At 41.5% G+C, this 20103-nt stretch overlaps 1 protein-coding gene across 2 annotated transcripts; it reads right to left on the bottom strand.

Annotated features, from left to right (window-relative positions):
- Positions 1-9: 9 nt before the first annotated feature.
- On the bottom strand, positions 10-18536 carry sh2d3a (SH2 domain containing 3A). 2 transcript variants are annotated; one of them, XM_080880206.1, is made up of 20 exons: positions 18325-18532; positions 18021-18112; positions 17782-17899; positions 16550-16579; positions 16399-16460; positions 16132-16280; positions 9543-9582; positions 9280-9396; positions 8512-8655; positions 7840-8129; positions 7666-7751; positions 6852-6971; positions 6617-6774; positions 6283-6483; positions 5227-5388; positions 4950-5065; positions 4447-4618; positions 4222-4333; positions 1493-1678; positions 10-985 (listed from the first exon to the last, which is right to left on the bottom strand). In XM_080880206.1, the coding sequence occupies exons 2-20, from the start codon at positions 18108-18110 to the stop codon at positions 810-812; spliced, it is 2529 nt and encodes an 842-aa protein (XP_080736332.1). In that variant the 5' UTR covers positions 18111-18112; positions 18325-18532; the 3' UTR covers positions 10-809. The 2 variants fall into 2 exon arrangements, with proteins under 2 accessions (XP_080736332.1, XP_080736333.1); XM_080880207.1 differs by lacking the exons at positions 10-985; positions 1493-1678 and adding an exon at positions 1710-2359 and having other exon boundaries at positions 18325-18536.
- Between the last annotated feature and the right edge of the window lie 1567 nt (positions 18537-20103).

Here is a 20103-nt window from a genome sequence, read left to right as displayed (position 1 = left end):
TTTTTTTCTTTAAACTTGAAATGCCGATGGCCCCGTTCAGCCAATATTATGAAGAATCACGGCATCAGTGGAAAGGAAATGAGTTTTATGATTCACCTCCTCACTGGAATCCCTCCCAACAGCTATCAAATATTTCTAAGATCAAATCTGAAACGTTTAAAGATGAGCCACATAAGGTTTACGCACGTCTTCTCCAGCACTCTGACCCGCACGAGTAAATGTTTTCTCAACATTCAAAAGGAATCATTGTCATTTTTTAAAAGAAAATGTTTGTATTTACTTGTATCATAAAAAAGGAAAAACATTTGTCTCGTTTTATTGCAGTGTTACTCATAAGAAACAAATGACAAAGGAAAACTTATTTATTTATTTATGCTTCGAAACACTGAAGTGAAAAATAGAGTATCCAGTCAGGCTTCTTTAAACAATGATTTTTAAAAAAAAGGATCAGAAATGTACATTTTGTAAACACATTCCAGTTTTTGGAAAAACAATTTTGAAATCTGGCGCAGGCCTATTTCACAATAAAGGTCTGTGCACACATTCCTGTTTAAAAAAAAAAATAAAAGAAAAAGAAAGTTGTTAAGCTGTTGTTTGACGAGCTCGACATACAGTCTTTTCTCAGCAAGTACAGGAAGAAAAAAACAAAACAAAACATTTTTTTCTCTATTTTATCTCCCAGTAGAAATGTCTCTTCCTTTACCTCCACAGCACGCAGAGGCTCGGCTGAAACCTTTTCTCGTTTTCCTCAAGTGAAGAAAGTGCCGATTTCGCTCTCTGCTCAGAGAAACGGAGGGCTGAGGCTCAGGTTAAAGGTTCGGGTTGTCTTTAGATTCCAGTTTTTTTGAGAGGACACAAAGAACCTTATCAAACTTCTCATATCGCTCCTTCCTCTCTGCTCTTGCGCCCAGCTGACCCCAGAACAGCCGCAGGGCGAACTCTGTGCGGAAAGCCTCGAGCAGTTCGGGGATCGGCTCCCAGCCTCCTGTTGGAACAGTGCGTTGGACACTTAGTCAGATCAGATACCACCAAGATACAAGTTTCACAATGTACACAGTTTTTGAGCATAATGCTTTTTACTTTTCCACTTCCTGTCTCAGCCAGTGTTTATTTTATATTACAATGGGCTCGGTGCAAAAGCTACTCAGATGAACCAATTATCTGTAGCCTGTGGGAGCAATCCACTTCATTTCCATATTTCACAAAACACTCTCTCGACTTACTTAATAAAGCTGAAGGAAATTGATGCACAGTGAATATTCTGCTCACCATATCACCAGGTTGCCAGTTTTGGCTTCAACATTTTCTCGACTTGAATTTCAGCTCAGTAACACAGCTGCCTCCCAGCATCTTTACACAAGCTGTATTTGCCTTAAACGTTTTACTGAATATTATTTCCCCCCTCATTTGGACTCACGTGCACTGACATTTTTGTTTCCTTAATAACACTAATGATAATGTTGTACTGTATTGTGTGGATGAACGTGCATACCTGAGAGCAGAGCGTGTGCGTGCTCCTGATAATCATGGGCATGCAACGCAGCGCTGCGAGCAGATTGGAGGACATCATAGAGTAGCTGACAGCCTCTTTCACTGTCCTCTACTGGGTCCTCACCCTCCATTAGCATCAGCAGTGGAACCAGATGTGGCAAGGCTATGGGGCCCTGGACCACAGAGCCTGCAAACAAGAGCACTGCACCCATTAATCTCACAGGGGTAATGCAAAGATTTTACACATCAGTGTTTGCTTACACATTTCAGGGAATACTACATCAACTGCATATTCATAAGAGCTTAACATATATAATTAAAGCCTGACTGATGTATCAGCCAATATTAGATATTTGCCAATATTTGTATTAGCTGGCAACTGAAAATTTAGTAAAGGGGAAAAAAAAGGAAAGCGATTGACCATGCTATTCATGTTGATGTTGCATAGTTTGTCTGTGAGACGGCATTCTGCAACTTGATGTTTTTGGGACACCACAAACAGCCAGCTGATGCAAGGAGAACTGTGCAGATTGTAAATGACTAATTCACAAATTGTTGCGACAATAAAGGAAAAACTGCATTGTCACATTATCTAAGAAAGGACTGATAAATGATTACATATGTCAAATTTTAGTGAAAGTTATGTTTTGTGTGTTTGCCAAAATACATCAAATCGCCAAATATTAGTATTGGTCTTGATTGTGATTGTTGATTTGATTGTGCTCTATATGTAATTTCACTAGTTGGGACCACATTGTCATTTAGGTTTGACAGCTTGTCCAGTAGATGATGGCAGACGGCTTGACCATGAATTGAGGCTGCGGTTTGGGGAAGGCCGGGCAGATCCTCATGTAGTAATGAGGAGTGGCTGCATTGAGAAAGGGAGGGAGAGTGAGTGGGGCCTGAAAATGAAAATGCACAGCTTTCACACAGGGTCATAGACAGAGAACAGGAAGTGTATGGAGGCGTGGTCCTGCTCCTGAAATCCAGATAAACTATTTCCAATTATATTAAAGTTTAACCAAATGTGCACAGTACTGAGCAGAGTTACATAAAGTTCATTTTCTTGGTAGGCTTTCAAACTTAAGACTGTCCAGAGAAGAGAATGAATGATGCTGCAGGGCTTCTAGACAGGTTTTCATTATCCAGCTGCATGAAGTTATTTCATTTCTTTTTCTAACCTATACATGCTTAGCAACAATAATGAGAAAGTCTTGTTATTAATAAACCTATACATTCAAGAGGACATATTATACTTTCTTTGAATAATTAAAAAAAAAATATTATTACTAAATTAGAAAAGCTTTAAATGGGGGAAAAATCCCATGCTGGTTCAGGCAGAGAAAAGCCCTCAGCTCCAGTCTCTTTCTCTCTCTGAGAGACTTTCTTCTAATTAGCTGGACCTCACCAAGCAGAACCTCCTTAGAGTTATATATGAGCATAACAAGCATAACTGGACCTTAAATGAATTTGAATATTACACAGAAATCCTTGTGTTGTGAATTTACAGTGCTGTGCAAAAGTCTTGAGCCACCACTCATTTCTTTATATTTTGCCTCTAAGGAGCCAGACATCATTAATCGTTCTCCAGGTTTTTCTGATGCTCATTCAAAGTTTCGGGCGTTGGTAGCTTTTTCACTCATTTTCGGTCCAGGCCTTATACCTGACCACTTTCAGATGAATGGGAGTTTTTGTTTGTTTGTCAATGTTAAGATTCATCACCTAACTCATGTGATGAATCAGTGTTGTATCTGCATGTAACAGACAACTTAGCAAAGATGCACTTTAAAATTGTATCTTTAGGCACTTTGTACAGCTTGTGGGGGAAAAGTAGATAATTGTTCCTATTTCTTTAGCCGAATCTATGAAAAATGCCAAAGATAACAGTTTGACAGGCACAGAGTAGTATTTTTGCACCAGCAAGTTTTTTCCCAAAGAGCTGTTAGCTGTAAACTTGCCATATCTCAGCATTTTCTGCAGTCTCTCCTTAAAAAAGAAAGGAGGAAGGAAAGAAGGAAAACTATGCAAGTGGAGGACAAAAGAAGAAGTGGGAGGCATAAAAAAAAACTGTCTACAGCAGATAAACAGTCTGATATTCATGTCCTTAAGAAACAGAAAAAATACAGCAGAGGACTGAGACAGGACCTGAGTGATGAATTGATCCATTTACTGTTTGCTGAAGCCTCATCAGAAATAAGTTAGCTGTCAAGAAGCCATTCTTACGCAAGGGAAATGAGGAGAAAGGGCTGAGGTGTGCCAAATTACACTAGAGGTAGACTGAAAATCACTGCCAACTGCTAGTATAAGGAGAAGGGATACTGCAGCAAAATCATGACAGAGAGAAGAAAAGAGGGACCAAAAAGCTTCCAAAGAAGAGCTTTGATTGTTCTTCAAGAAGCCTGGAGAACTGTTCCTGAAGACTACTTAAAGAAGTTACAAGAAAACCTGCCTAAGAGAGTCTAGGCCAGGTTGAAGAATACGCTCATTAGAAATGTACAAATTCTGTTTTTGCCTTACATACTGTATTTCCGTGCATGTTTGCACAGGTTTCAATAAATTGCTGCACCTATTTCCCCATTTTACAAGCCAAATCTAAAGAAATGAAGGGTGCTCGAGACTTTTGCACAGTACTGTATCTTTGTAACGCCTGATCAAACCACAAGAAACAAATATTTCTAACCGCGCTGAACAAAAGTAACTTGCATAGACGATGTAAACACAGCCACTCACCATCTCCCTCATTCAGCGACTTCATGAACGGTTTGAGATTCTTCTCAAATAAAACTGCGCTCTCTGTGTACTCCCTCCTCAGCTCTTTCCATGTCGCCTCCAGTCGCGTTATCTGCACATTTGTATGTAAACAAATATTCAATATATGCAAGAAAACTTGAACCGCATTTTACTTTGAATAATTTTACATCCAGCAATCACAGTCCTCTGTCATAAATACTCCACCTGAGGCATCTCCAGAGCCTTCATCACAGCTGAGAAAGAGTACAAGTTGTGGGTGTGCTCTTTCAGGGCCTTAGCCAATAAGATTACTTTGTGTAAAACAGATGCTCTCTGTTCCACCCTCCCTGTGCAGCCCAGGATATCCACTGCGACTCCCAGTGCTATTAGATGATGCCTAAAAAATTCACATTGAGTGGATTAGAGGCGTCTGAGTGGACAGAAGATTGAATGCAGTAACTGGTAAGGGACATTTTTCATTTCTGAACACTGGCTTTCACCCAACCAGAGTCCAAGCAAATACAGTTGAGGTGAAACGAATTTTGTGGTACCCAGAGAATTAAAAAAAAAAAGATGTGCAAAAAACCCCAAACAAAGAAACAAACAAATAAAAACTGATCCTTTTACAGTTTCTGTGTACAGCCACGAGATAAACCAACACCTCCAAGGATGACTGACAAAGTGTAACATTGGATTGATTTTTAAAATAGTGTGCAGGCTGCGTGTACCTCTCTAATAAATCCTGTCTTAACTGGTGTCCATGTGGCAGAGTGACAAGCTCCAGCCCTGAGCCAACTCCCATTAGCCTCTTCTGCTCATCGGTCACCCCGATGATGCGTGCAACCTGCACAATGAGCGATAAATGGCCAGTCAGATTCCTGATCCAAGAATTTCAACAGCTCATGTGTACATAAAGTGTTTATCAAACTACTCAAGATTAGAAACTACTGTTAAATTCAACACAGCTAAAGTTTTAAATGAGAAAAGAGTAAAAACCAGGGACACCTGGCAGTCAATGCTGAGCATGTGCAAAGCCATGGTTTTAGGGTCTGATCGGGTAAAGAGCTCTTTCAGCGTCACCAGGACGCTGTTCTCCAGAGGTCGGTTATTCTCAGGTAGGAGCAGCGACTTAAACTGATCCAACTGAAAACACGACTGTGACTCCATCTGTAATGAAGGCAGAAGAATATCATATACACACATGATACACATCATGCACATTAGTGTGCAGTTCTATATAACTGCACACTAATGTGCATGGATTGAATTTATTGTGAATATGAAGTTAAGACGGCAGAGTCAGGCTTTACAAACTGGCAAATACAATATGATTCTGACACCTGGTGGCAAAAAGGTAGTAAGTCAGTAATTAAAACTGCAGTAGAGAAACAACAGGAAATATGCATGCAATAGTGCAAAAAAAGTGTCACCTTTAATAACAGTCAAGGTCAATGTTGACATGATCTTAGGAACAATGGAAAACTTCCTCTTACGTCTGGGGTGGGGATCTCCAAGCCTCAAGGGCCGGTGTCCTGCAGGTTTTAGATGTGTCCTTGATCCAACACAGCTGATTCAAATGGCTAAATTTTCTCCCTCAACATGTCTTCAAGTTCTCCAGAGGCCTGGTAATGAACTAATCATTTGATTCAGGCGTGTTGACCCAGGGTGCGATCTAAAACCTGCAGGACACCGGCCCTCGAGGCCTGGAGTTCCCTATTACTTTTAACTGGCAAGACTGGTACAGATACAGTTTCTGACACTGTCAGCTCTGTGTAGCTGACCAAACACTGATGTGGAAGTTGGAGCTGCTGTGCCTGTAGACGTATGCAACTATATCTAAGGTAAAGCAGATTTGATAGCACTGTGATGGATTACACAACTCCAACAATTTAAAGAGTACTCTTTTCATAAATCATAATCAAATAATTGGAAATCAACAGCCTCCCAGGGGAGCATAAAATAGATTTATGTACAGATAAGAACTTAATAGTTCCAGAAGCCTCAGAACCAATGGGAAATGTGAAAACTACAAACTGGAAGGTAATTATTATGTATACAAACATGTGGTCGTTCAAAGCACCAGTCCTCCACTTCCTTCTCTGCCTTTTTCTGGAACTGTTTGTCAAACAGCAGCTGTGAGGAGGCTTTTCTTTTCTCAGCCTCCAAAAAGCCAAAGGAAGTCTCTGTGAGGCGGGCACGGCTCTGCCACTTTTCTTCCGCACGCAGCTGATCCACATGACCTTTCCGCCGGCTCTGTGGCACCTAAACAGAACAAGAGGAGGGCTTAAGTCTCCACGGAGGATTTAGTTGTAGCTTGAAAGGCCTTCCTCATTTCTGCAAACATAAACAGTTACAACAGAAAGATGACATCAGCTGTGAAATTTTTTTCTTTTACCCGGATGACCAGCTCATTGTAGAAAGAAGAAGGGTCTTCATCCTGGTCTCTGGGTGGGGGAGGTACAGTATTGGAGAAAACAGTAGAAACCCTGAGAGGCTTAGGAGGAGCTCTGGGGTGTAGCTGCCCATCTGAACCTCTTAAAGTTGCACCACCACCTGCATCAGAGAGAGGGAAGCATGAGCTTTGTTTGTTAGATAAAGAAGTTCTCCATGCGCGTGGCTCTCCACGTTACCTGGATGGGAAGGTCGTGCGTGTCGTGGCTGTGGGCTCAGAAGGGGCTCGCTGCCTGTCCGAAACACTGGGGAGATTTGGGCAGGGCTAGTGTCCTCAGACTGAAGGTTCTGTGAAACACCTGTATGAAGAAGGTGACAGAGCACTGAAGATGGAGCGTGGATGAGTCTCCAAGCATGACAGTGACCCAAAACATATCCAAGGCAACAAAGAAGTGGCTAAAGAAGAAGCACATTAAGGCCATGGAGTGATGGAGGGGCTGAAGCTTCGAGTTGGCCTAAAGGATTTAGAGTGTTTCTGTACAGAGGAGGGGGTCAAGATCCCTCCTGAGGTGTGTCCAAATGTATGGTGACCAACTACATGGAACCTCTTACCTTTGAGCTTGCCACCAAATACTAAGTCATGTCGGGGATCAAATACTTATTTCACTTAACGTAAATTCATCAAATCAATTCATAACTTTTATATAATGTGTTCTTTCTGGATTTGTGGATAAAATCCCCCTCTCTCCATAAAACTACCATAAATACGAGAGACTGTTCATTTCTTTGGAAGCGAGCACACTTACAGCTTCAGCAGGGGATTAAATAATCATTTCCCCACCACTGTATGTGTATAATGATCTTTGAAACCCTTATCACAATCCAACACAGAAAAACAAAAACATATCAAATGTTTAAATTCCAAAAAAGAATTTAAATATATTCCTTTTTTCTGAGGGGGTCAGAACTGGTTTGGCAGCACGAGTGGTACATCAAGCAGCTGACATTAATGTTGCTGTTCTGCAAATACGCTGCATGTTTGCAATACTGTACCAGTTCGTAGGTTGCTGTCAGACTGTGCAGTCTGAAGTGAAGGCCTCCGTCCCACGTTCTCCAAGTTAGCAGGATGACTTCCACTTCTGCCACACATCAAACAACGCTCAGTAACTTTGCTTTAAATCTCAGTTCTGTGTATGAATGTGCACCACACCAATTACGTTCTCGCACCTCAGCAGCGGATTGGCAACTTCCAGTGTGTCGGCATGTGTGGAGCTGAGGCTGCGTCTTTTGCCGTGCTCGGTCTGTTTTTCTCCACCTGCAACTTTATTACAGCTGCTTTTGGACGTGGCCTGTCGCTCGGTGATGACACGCAGAGGAAGGGTCCGTGTGATTGGGTGAAAGATGACAGCGCCCGAACCCTGGGAGATGGGCCGGCGCCCGCCCACGTGGAAACGAACGAGAGCGGGAACGCTGTCAAAGCGATCCTCCTCAAACTGGAACAGCTCCCGAGAGTAGCCCTGTCACACAGATGGAGGCGCAGTCACACACACAAACTTACACACAACGTGTCAAGCAAAGGCAGTAAAGACGTATTGTTAACAACAACAAAAAATGGCTAGTGTAGCTTGCAGCTGTGGTGACCCAGAATCATTACTGTTACTTTTAAGTTGGTATTGATTAAAAAATAATAATAATAATTACAATTTATATGTGTATATATATACAAACATCACACAAGATCTCAAACTTCTTTAGCAGCATTAATATTTTTATGAATTATTTTTATTTATATTTGTTTTTTCTATTGATCTACGGCCAGACATATGGTATGTGCTGTGTGTGTTGTTTGAGACATGGATTGTTGTCAGGTTAGCATGAGCACACGTAGCACAGACACACCTTTTTTGGTCGGAGGACCACTCGTATGACTTTAAAGTGCATGGGGCTGTTCTTCCAAAAGCAGGTCAAAACATAGTCGCCCGCGGAGGAGCTCGATTCTCGGACCAGAAAGTCCCCATCCCTCTCCAGCAGAGACTCGGCAGCCTGGAGAAGAGTCAGCAGGTTAGCTTTGACAGCCAGACAATTACCACACACACTCTCATGTCTGTGTGATAGATACAATGAGTTGCCAGTCAGCTAAAGATAAGTGTTTTAGATGTTCAAGAATGATGTATGATTACTGTAAAGGATATTTATGGTGAGCTATGCTGTTAAACTTAGCCTTCATTTACTTATTCACCTGTTTTTAAACAGGAAGTGGCACTTGAATGAAAACTGGCAATAAGTCTGTATACTGAAGAAAACGTCAATGCTACCTTTATCCAAATGTAATAACAGTAGCAGCTACACTCATTATATCCTGTTTGCTTGTTTGATCTGCAAAATCCAAAAACTGCGAGAACAAGAAACAACTTCCTTGAGGTTTCACTGAATGCCTGACAACCCCAGATGAAGTCACAACTGCAGGAAGTTGGTTTTTTGTGTCTATTTCTGCACTGTCTGTTTACAGTCTTCATGCTAGGCTGACACACAATAACGAGCTACTAGGTGTAACTTGATATTTATTTTGTACAAACATGAAAGTCTAACTTTTCACAGTACAGCAAATAACCATATTTCCAGAGGGGAAGTAAATCTGTTGCTTAAACGTGTAGATCTGATGTGCACCTCTCGGTTCAGCGGTCCGTGGTACCACGCGTGGCTCCTTGGGTCGTCAGTGCTAAGCTTCAGCTCTTCTTCCAGCTCCTTCTTCAGTGAGTCCATCTCTTTTCGACCTCCAAACACCTACAGCACAAAACACAGCAGCCCCCGCAGAGGCCAGAGATACACTGCTGATTTCGTGCTCATATTCTGCATGAACGAGGATTTAAAGGGAAATTTATAGAATGAAAAAGAAAACAGCCAGAAAGGCCATTTGCTTAAGCTCTTACCTTCAGCTGGCTGAAGTATGCAGCGACACTTCTCCTCTTGCTGAAAAACAAGAAGTGATTCGGAGTTACTCGTCTGAACCCCAGAGAGCCACAGATGATGGTGCCATGTTTTTCCTCTGAACAAAAGCAGCACGAGGATGGAAGGTCCAAGGTCTGGGTGTGCGATTAACACCAGAAAATCTGAACAACTTTTAACAGCCTGCCTTCATTTTCTTCCTTCCTTCCTCCCCAAGCTTCCACCTTCCTGCCTCTGTATACACAAGGCTTGCAGATGAAGAGGTCAGACAACTTATAACAGGGCTGGAAAAAGATACCTCCCACAGATTATATTAACTATTCCATAAAAGGTCCATCTGTGTCACTGGAACAAATGATCTGTTTAGGGATTGCTTGTGCACAAACAGTGATGGAAGGTGATTTGAGCCTCGACATCACCACTATCAACATCTAAACAAAACCCGCCACATTTTTTATGGTTTTCTTTGGTTTATGCAGAGAAGTATATTCTGATTACAAAAACAAATTTAGGATCCTCAAATCATACGAGTGCAATTGTTCTGATGAGTCCTGTTTTGTGTCTTTTAATTGTTTGTTCAGTTTACTGTTAAATTAACCTCATCAAACTGAGTCTTTATTTTCAGATCTATACCTTTGCAAAAACCTTTGCAAACAAGTCATAATTTTATATCCCCAAATCACCAAAAATGTTCTTTTCAGACATATAATCTAAAAAACTAGAATATGCATATTTTTAAATGACAACTAAGTCTTTAACACGAGAGTTATTCAACGGTTGTTAAAAAAAAGTCCACCAACCTTCCAGAAAAAAAAATCATATGACCTCCATGACCTCAGAGTCCTCAGTGCCGCTCATCCTACCTGCTTTCACTAGCAATGAAGCCTGACAGCAGCTTTCTCTTCCATGTTTGTCCTCACTGAATTCAAGAGCAGGCGTCCACCAGACTGACAGCAGCCCTTGAAAACTTGCTCCCTGAACAATTTTGTAACATCAGAAATCTTCATCCTGTATGCCTTTTAAATATTCCACTCAGGAGTTTTCTTCTTATTAACTAATCCACCTGTCATTTGATCTATAAATTTTACAAAATGGCAAAATAATAATAATAGTAATCACACTTTCCTAAAGCCAAAAATCCAACTTCCACATAACACAAAGCAAAACAGCAAATCCCCCAAACTGAGAAGCTGCAAAGATCTAAAAACAATTAATTAACTGGGTATGAAGCTCAATCCAAAACACAGGCCAGAGAAATAGCCTTTAATTGTGCTAAGAGGTAGTTTCAGTCTGTGTCTAAACCCTGTGGCAGTGGATAAGTACACTTTAAAAAAAAAAAGAAAGGAAACACTTAAATCTCCCACATGTTTGCACTGAGGAGGAGACGCTCTGTATCTCATTGCACATCTGGATGGTGACAATAAAAGCATTCTGTTCTCTATTGTAAATCACACATCAGCGTTTGATGAAGGAAATACTCAAACTGAAAATCTTTACTGACATACACTGAGTAATTCAAAGAGAACAAAATGATGTCACAGTGGTCAGTTGGGACGATTAATCATTAACCCCTTGAAGGTTGGAACCACAATCAAACCAAAAATCTGAGATAAAAACTGAAACCACAGGCTGACACACTACAGGGAGTGCAGAATTATTAGGCAAATGAGTATTTTGTCCACATCATCCTCTTCGTGCATGTTGTCTTACTCCAAGCTGTATAGGCTCAAAAGCCTACTACCAATTAAGCATATTAGGTGATGTGCATCTCTGTAATGAGAAGGGGTGTGGTCTAATGACATCAACACCCTATATCAGGTGTGCATAATTATTAGGCAACGTCCTTTCTTTTGGCAAAATGGGTCAAAAGAAGGACTTGACAGGTTCAGAAAAGTCAAAAATAGTGAGATATCTTGCAGAGGGATGCAGCAGTCTCAAAATTGCAAAGCTTCTGAAGCGTGATCATCGAACAATCAAGCGTTTCATTCAAAATAGTCAACAGGGTCGCAAGAAGCGTGTGGAAAAACCAAGGCGCAAAATAACTGCCCATGAACTGAGAAAAGTCAAGCGTGCAGCTGCCAAGATGCCACTTGCCACCAGTTTGGCCATATTTCAGAGCTGCAACATCACTGGAGAGCCCAAAAGCACACAAGGTGTGCAATACTCAGAGACATGGCCAAGGTAAGAAAGGCTGAAAGACGACCACCACTGAACAAGACACACAAGCTGAAACGTCAAGACTGGGCCAAGAAATATCTCAAGACTGGTTTTTCTAAGGTTTTATGGACTGATGAAATGAGAGTGAGTCTTGATGGGCCAGATGGATGGGCCCGTGGCTGGATTAGTAAAGGGCAGAGAGCTCCAGTCCGACTCAGACGCCAGCAAGGTGGAGGTGGAGTACTGGTTTGGGCTGGTATCATCAAAGATGAGCTTGTGGGGCCTTTTCGGGTTGAGGATGGAGTCAAGTTCAACTCCCAGTCCTACTGCCAGTTTCTGGAAGACACCTTCTTCAAGCAGTGGTACAGGAAGAAGTCCGCATCCTTCAAGAAAAACATGATTTTCATGCAGGACAATGCTCCATCACACGCGTCCAAGTACTCCACAGCGTGGCTGGCAAGAAAGGGTATAAAAGAAGAAAAACTAATGACATGGCCTCCTTGTTCACCTGATCTGAACCCCATTGAGAACCTGTGGTCCATCATCAAATGTGAGATTTACAAGGAGGGAAAACAGTACACCTCTCTGAACAGTGTCTGGGAGGCTGTGGTTGCTGCTGCACGCAATGTTGATGGTGAACAGATCCAAACACTGACAGAATCCATGGATGGCAGGCTTTCGAGTGTCCTTGCAAAGAAAGGTGGCTATATTGGTCGCTGATTTGTTTTTGTTTTGTTTTTGAATGTCAGAAATGTATATTTGTGAATGTGGAGATGTTATATTGGTTTCACTGGTAAAAATAAATAATTGAAATGGGTATATATTTGTTTTTTGTTAAGTTGCCTAATAATTATGCACAGTAATAGTCACCTGCACACACAGATATCCCCCTAAAATAGCTAAAACTAAAAACAAACTAAAAACTACTTCCAAAAACATTCAGCTTTGATATTAATGAGTTTTTTGGGTTCATTGAGAACATGCTTGTTGTTCAATAATAAAATTATTCCTCAAAAATACAACTTGCCTAATAATTCTGCACTCCCTGTATTGTCGTAATGTGTCACGGTAGTGTGTATTGGCTGTGCAAACCCACAACAACCTCGGTGTGTGGGTCTATTCGGTGGAGTCACCGATACATGACATCCCAGAGGCTTTCAAATGGATTCAGGTCAGGGAAGCATTAGAACCGTAACACCATCACAGCCTTCGTACAGGTAGCAGGTTTAGTGTAATATACGAGTTATGTTGAGGGGTGTCCCATGTTGATAATAAAAACAACAACAGCAACAATAATAATAATAATGGACATTTTGAACAGAGTGAAGGAGGTTTCTTCCTGTTATAAGGGAGTTTTTCCTTTCCACTGTCGCCAAGTGCTTGTTCATAGGGGGTCGTTTACTTGCTGGGGTTTTCTCTTTGTTATTGCAAGGTCCTTACCTCACAATATAAAGTGCTTTGAGATGACTGCTATTGCGATTTGGCGCTATATAAATAAAACCGGGGGGTAAAAAACTAAAATTGAAGGACATCCGAATAAATCACAGTTGTAAGATTTTCTGTGTGGTTCTTAGTTCAACATCCGGTCTGAGGGGCGTTGGTCTGGGCAGAAACACCTGTACAACGCGCTGGACAGCCAGCTATTGAGAAATGTAACCTGACACCACATATTTCTATGTTTGATACAATTTTATTAAAGTTCTCTGGAAATTTGGCACACCAGAGGAGACAGCTGCCATTATATCCTCTAACAGCTCTTGTTGTCAACCTGAACATTCTTCGACAGCGTCTAAACTTGCCAGTGCCTTAAAATTGTGCAACAGGTCGTTAGTTCGCTGGCAGAGGTACAGGTAACAACAACCCAAAAGTAACCACTCTCGACTTTTTGGTTCTAGCTTTACCACTTCGTGTGCTGAGTTCTGAGTACTGCATGTTCAGAAAATGTCCAGAAAGCCTTGCACAATCCGCAATAAAAGGTAAATTAACTGTTGAGAAAACACCCGTCTTAACCTCCAACATCTCGCGTTAGTTAAAGTTGTTCGTTGTTTAAAAAAAACGGCACTGACGGCGGTCAGCGGTCCGTCCTACCTGTCAGCCCGACTCACAGCTCACTCTCCGCGGACATGTTTTACTGTTTGCGGTCCGAGTTCACACCAACAAACAACAGCTGGGAAGTTTAACGTTGTGTCCGTCTGTGCTGCGGTCCCTCCCAGCTCCCCCCTCCTCTCTTCTCCCTCCTGCCTGAGTCGTGCTCAGTACGAGTTCCCACAAGTTGCCCTCAGCTCTCCTCCTCCCCGCCCCTGGCCCCGGTGCTGAAACGCCGCTATCTGTCTGGCATTCCTCGGATACCGACGCAAGGTGAGCTGACACAGCAGCACCTGGGACGACAGGAAGGTGGGGAGCTGTATGGGGGTATATGCTACATGTGGAGCTGGTTTAGATGTCAACTTGGCCAACATTTTATTTTATCACACAAACTGAAGGTCGGTATTGGGCAAAACACGGTCAAGGGCGAGCATAGGATTTAAAAACAAAAGAAGCAGTTGAAGGCTGGGGGGTTACCATGAATAGAAATGTAAAAAAAAATTAAAGTAGAAAATAGATATTATTATTATTATTATTATTATTATTATTATTATTATTATTAGAAGAAGAAGAAACAAATGGAAATTTGCTAATAGTATTGCATGAAAAATGACCTAAGCAATAATTTGGAATTGGGGTGAAAGAAGTGTTAAGACGATTTACCAAAACATACACATTACTGCACTACAGTCTATAATATTTGCACAAGTAAAAGTCCCTGCATAGAAAAGCAATAGCATCCAAATATGGCCTAAACATAGTTAGTATAAAGAACAGAGCAGTTCACAATGTTGCAGCTGCTGTTTGTTTTATTTACTTTATATACTGCTGAGTAGCTGGTACCTTTTACAATCTGGCATGATTACTGAGTTTATATTTTATATGAATAATCTAAGCAGTATTTAGTAACCAGTGTTACGTGGAGTAACTAGATTTGCCTCTTTATGTGGGAGTGGACAACATGTTTGTCCCTAGTCCTAGGAACATCATGAAGCATTGTCCCTCATTTTGACTTGTTTTTGCAGGTCATGCACTTTTCTAGTCAGAAGAAGCTTATCCTGTCTAGTACCATCAGGGAACGCTACAAGTCACCAAAAAGCTTTTTTGTTGAATATGATGGGGAAAAAATAACGTAAACGTAGTATATGTGTTCATTCTTGGATGAAAATGGTTAAAACTGTCAGATATTGCTCAAAACAAGGTATGCTAGTCTATGGATAGATAGAGTAGCATACCTTGTCTATGTACCTGTCTGTCTCTCAGCATTGTTGACATGTCCCACTTTGTCCCACACAGACACAGTGTTTGCCCCACATTCAGTTTATTGGAAACCGATCACCCTGCTATTGTAGCACTCCTGCACATGCTTTCCTCATCAACAGATTTTACTAAGTCTTTCTTCAGCACAACAAATGCTGTTTGTTTTATGCCTCTTTATACTTTAACAGATGTTGATAATAGAAAGATAAATTGCTCCTGACCTGTCACATCCACTGAGGAGGAGCAACAGAAACCTTACACACAGGCATCTCAAAATTTAAAAAGTAAGTGCATGACTGGATGTTATATATTGGATATAAATAGCCTTTGGATCAGTAAAACTGATTACAGGTGAGGTGATGAGCAGACCTATAGAGAGGAGGTGATATGCTAATATGTAAACGGTCACTTCACACATTATAAAACTATCTTTTCACACACACTTGAAGCTGTATTTAGCCGTGCAGGTGGGTTTGGTTTTACATGCTCAAATGTTCAAATATCCACATTTACAGCTGCCCTCAGACATAGGATGCTAAACTATTGTTTGTCCATCTCAGATCTGCTGAAAAACTCCATCGCTGCCTGTTTTGAGAGAAAATAACAGTTAACTGATTCTTTTATGGAGATCTTCTTCATAAGGTCTCTGGATGATTCAAACAAACTGGAACAATGGGTTTAGGAAGGACATGACTTGGTCAAGGTTGCCACTTACCAGGAATAGAGTGAAAATACATGCTTTTTGTAATTTGAATGAACTGGATTTTGTTGCTGGAGATAGTCTGGAGCTAAATCTTCTTCTTTGTAATTGTTTGGACTGTAAGGATTGAACACTTGCAGACGCGTACTTTCACTTTGTCACTGAGTTCTTGACCTTCGTCAGTGGGAGGTGGGACTCAGTGCAGCGTAACATCCTGTCATTTAATATTCATAAAGGCTTTTCATTCGTAATGTCTTTTCAGGCCCATTTATGGATAACTGATTGTTTGCCCCGCCTTACAAACTCTGAGTTAGACTTTGTGAGGTCAAATGTAATCATTAGCCAGAAGGTGGAGGCGGGGGTCACTTTACCTGTGTTTGCTGTCCTGACAGGTGTTGTTACTGATGTTGTCCTCGTCCAGGGGGCGGAGCTGCGAGCAGGAGGCCGACAGGCGATGTTTCTTGTCAGCGCGCTGGAGGCGGGGCAGAACACTCTGACGAAACAGATCCTTCGGCCTCTCCTGCACGCAAAGGCAAATCCCCAGTTAGTGTTGCCTCTGGAGCAGCTGTCTGCATTGCGTTAGGACTTCAGCTGTTTTGTGATGTTCACAGCTTGCAGTGCAAACTTTGCGAGCTCACCAGATCCATGGACGATCCCAGCGAATATTTTCGGCTCACTCTGCGCTTTATGACTTGCCCACCTCAGAGGACAGAAGGACATTTTTAATGGCACAGGTTGACATGCTGGAAAACAGAGTTAAAGAAGAGTTGAAGAAGACAAGATCCGTACCGCTGTCTTGACTGTCCGTTAGAATTGAAGCTGGAATTTAAAAAAAACATAGTCAATGTTAATTTAAATTAATTGGTGATTAAAGTCTGTTAGTTTTTGTCTTTTCATCCACAGAACTGTTCAGCATATTTGTTTATTTCCAAGCATGCACTGTGCCAGATATTAAATAAGTTGTGAGTTCATCATTCGTTCAGAGATCTTCACCTACTTTCATTTATACTAAGCACCAAGAGCCAGAAAAAACCCCAAAAAGATAACATTTGACTTCATAAACCGACTCGTCACGCACTGCGTTAATTATTCTAACAGATTCTGCTCTCTGAAAGTTAAGGATGAATCAACCCAAGATAAGATGTTATCTTTCTGTCTGTGTTCTTTCGTAACAGAGACATACACTCACTGGCCACTTTGTTAGGTACACATGTTGATGCATATATAGCACGGCGTGGTCGCTGCCTCCCAGGCTGGTCTGATTATTTCAGAAACTGCTGATTTCCTGGGATTTTTCCACACAATTATCTCAAGAATTTACAAGTGGCAGTTCTCTGGGTGAAAACGACTTGTTGATGTCAGAGGTCACGAGCGAATGGCCAAACAGCTTTGAGCTGATAGGAAGGCAGCAGTAACTCAAATAACCAGACATTAGAGGCGAGGTACTCAGAAGAGCATCTCTGACCACACATGTCAAACCTTAAATCCCTTCAGAGCACAAGACCACACAGGGTGCTACTCTATTTAGCTAGGAACAGGAAACTGAGGCCTACAGTGCGCTTGAATTCACCAAAATTGGATAGTAGGAGATTAGAAAAAACATTGCCTGGTCTGATGAGTCTTGATTTTTGCTTGGATGCAAGGTCAGAATTTGGCATAAAAAGACATGGATGCAAGCATGGATGCATCCAATAGAGCATGTTGTAGGATGTGATGAAACGGGAAATGTGGTCATGGATGTGCTGCATGTTTATTGGCTGCACATCCATGACCACATTTACTTTTGTCATGTCAGTATGAACCAAAATCTTCCAGGATATAAGTGGAGTGGGATAAACTATTGAAATACATGATTTACCAAAAGAAAGCCTGACAAAACTGTAATCTGTGATGTGATAATGCTCCACTTTATATGCTGTCGTCCAGTACGTTTCAATATTTAATCAGCATATTTATACATAATCTCCAAACTTCCCAGCCCTTGTGTGTACGTGCAAATGCATCTAGCGAATGCATGTCACCGTAGTGTGGGTCCATTCGCTCTCTCTGTTTTGAAAGCTGGTTGAGGATGGTTTCTCTGTGTGTTGCATCTTCTATCCCTGCATCCTTCAACTCTCCGTCCGTCACATTCAGCAAACCCTGTAAACAAGTAAACAAACAAACAAAGTCAGGCCGGGGAACATCATTTAAAAAAAGGCAATGATTAGGGTACAAGAAAAAAAAAGAAAAAATATGCATTTTGAATATTTACTGTTCATACCTCCAGACCATAATATTCATTTTCAAGTATCTTGGTGTACTGGGGCAGGCCAATCTGTCTCAGCCACCAGGCGATGGAGCGATTATTCATGTCTGAACAGCAAGTTGGGGGGAAGATACGGATTACATACCAGCACATATGCAAACACGCACATGCTTGCACATGTTTCTGTGCATAAGAGTTTTAGAAGAAACACAAATGAAGGATCAGCCTGATTATCAGCTTACTTCCAGAAAGCAGCCAGCTAGAAACACAAGCAGACAGTCCAGTTTGCCTTGCAGCAGCTACAGTATGCAACGCCTACCTGTTTACTGGGTCCCCCGTCTCACTCTGGGAGTCTTCTCTCTCTTCTCTTTTTAATATCTCTCTTTCATTCTGCTTTTTTCTTTCCTTACTTTTCCTCCCTTCTTTGAGTAGTCCTTGTCAAAGTTTCTTATATCATTAAGTCTGCCTCTCACTTTCTGTTTGTGGTAACAGTGGAAGCCCGCTCCCCCTCAAACCTGCGGGGTCAACAGAAAGCCAATCAGATTTTACACTGGGAACACAGCACCCTGCCCAAAACGGCAAATCACATCACAGGAATCCTCTTGAGTTCTCGGTAGGTGGAGAGCGCAGGTAGAGACATGCCGTGAGATAGATACAGAGTTCCAAAAAACAAGAAGGGGGATATTAAATGTTAGGCAGCTGTCAGCATGTCAAGTCAGAGATAGGCATGCAGGCCCAGCGGTATGTCTTCCAACCTGTCTGACTGTCTGTTAAGGTAGCATGTTGTGAGATACAGTCCCTGCAGGAATACTGGTGCTTTGCATGAGGGTGACACCCAGTGTTGAAGTGAAAAGTGACACAGACCTGCCAGTTTTATACAACAAAAGGCAATTTACTCAACTTGATGGCAAGTGCTCAGCATATGTAAAGCCGCAGTATGTTAATCTGAAAGTAAAGAGTGTCAGTAACTAAGGAAATTAAATGGGGACAGTTTGGGTGTTTACTTTTTCTACAGACACTATGGAGCATTAAGTATTTTTGAAGTTTCATACAAAATGCTGTTTTGTTTTTGATATGACTTTGATGTGATCGTGTTATATCATCATATGGTGCAATATTGATTTGGCACAGATAATTATCTTGGCAACTGGCACCACTGAGTGTGTTCTTGTTTGCTGATAAGGCTGATTGCATTCAGCAAGGCCAATGCTGGCCAATACAGAGCCAGAATAGTTGTTGGAAAGTGAAAGGCTACCTGCAAAGGGGGAAAGTAAACAGTGCAGGATTAATGTCTTATTAGAACAAGACTTTTGAAGCTGTTTGGCCTCTCAACATAAAGGTTTGAAATCCCTGCTGAGCCGGGTGCTTTTCATTAAACCAGCATGTCTTCCTGTTTCCCTCCCTCTCATCTCTTTCTCTCACCGTAGCTCCTCCCAGCGAGGATGTTTAAAGGCGCATATGTAAGGGAGGCTGTATCAGTGTTTGATCGAGAACCCTCCTCGCTTTTTGATTCATAAAGGGGAACTTAAGGGATTTCAACATCTTCCATGATGGTGGTACAGTGCCAGGTTCTTGACAGGAAACATCCCCCTCTATTGTTGCGTGTGTACGAACCAAGACTGAAAGGGTTACATTGAACACATCTGTCTTTTAAGTATGGATGACTTTTAGTGAGGTGAGCCCAAAGAATACCAAGAGCCACAATCTGCCACTGTACCACCAGACTTCACAGTAGTTCATTTCCTCAGGCTGAAATCATCCTGTGAGTTGTTTTTTACTTTTAACATCCTGTGAGAATTTAGTTCAATTATTTATCTCAAAGTGCTTTTTGAGATTTTAAGGTAAACACCCTACAATAATACAGAGAAAACCTCCACAATCAGATGAGCCCCTTTGAGCAAGCACATGGTGACAGTAGGAAGGAAAAACTCAGTTTTAACGATATTGTATTACTGATACGGTTACACCCCAGGGATCAGGAAAAAGTTGTAGTCTTGTGACTCGACAGCATTAAATTCTGTTTAGGTGGTAAACTTCCTAATCTTCAGTGGAGTAAAGGTTATCATTTACCATAGTTTCAGTCATCCAGGTCATAGTA

This window comes from Rhamphochromis sp. 'chilingali' (genome assembly GCF_963969265.1).
Source record: "Rhamphochromis sp. 'chilingali' genome assembly, chromosome: 4".
In the NCBI taxonomy this organism is placed as follows: domain Eukaryota; kingdom Metazoa; phylum Chordata; class Actinopteri; order Cichliformes; family Cichlidae; genus Rhamphochromis; species Rhamphochromis sp. 'chilingali'.
The sequence above is the reverse complement of the archived record's forward strand: the minus strand, read 5'-3'. Positions and strand labels throughout refer to the sequence as shown.

What these genes read in the sequence shown, in the direction of transcription:
- sh2d3a (XM_080880206.1), bottom strand. Translation starts at nt 18,110, where the DNA reads ATGAATAATCGCTCCATCGCCTGGTGGCTGAGACAGATTGGCCTGCCC. An exon ending in CGCACGACCTTCCCATCCAG is followed by an intron (nt 6,775 to 6,851) that starts GTAACGTGGAGA and finishes TCTCTGATGCAG; the next exon opens with GTGGTGGTGCAACTTTAAGA. An exon ending in AGACAGGATTTATTAGAGAG is followed by an intron (nt 4,619 to 4,949) that starts GTACACGCAGCC and finishes TGAATTTTTTAG; the next exon opens with GCATCATCTAATAGCACTGG.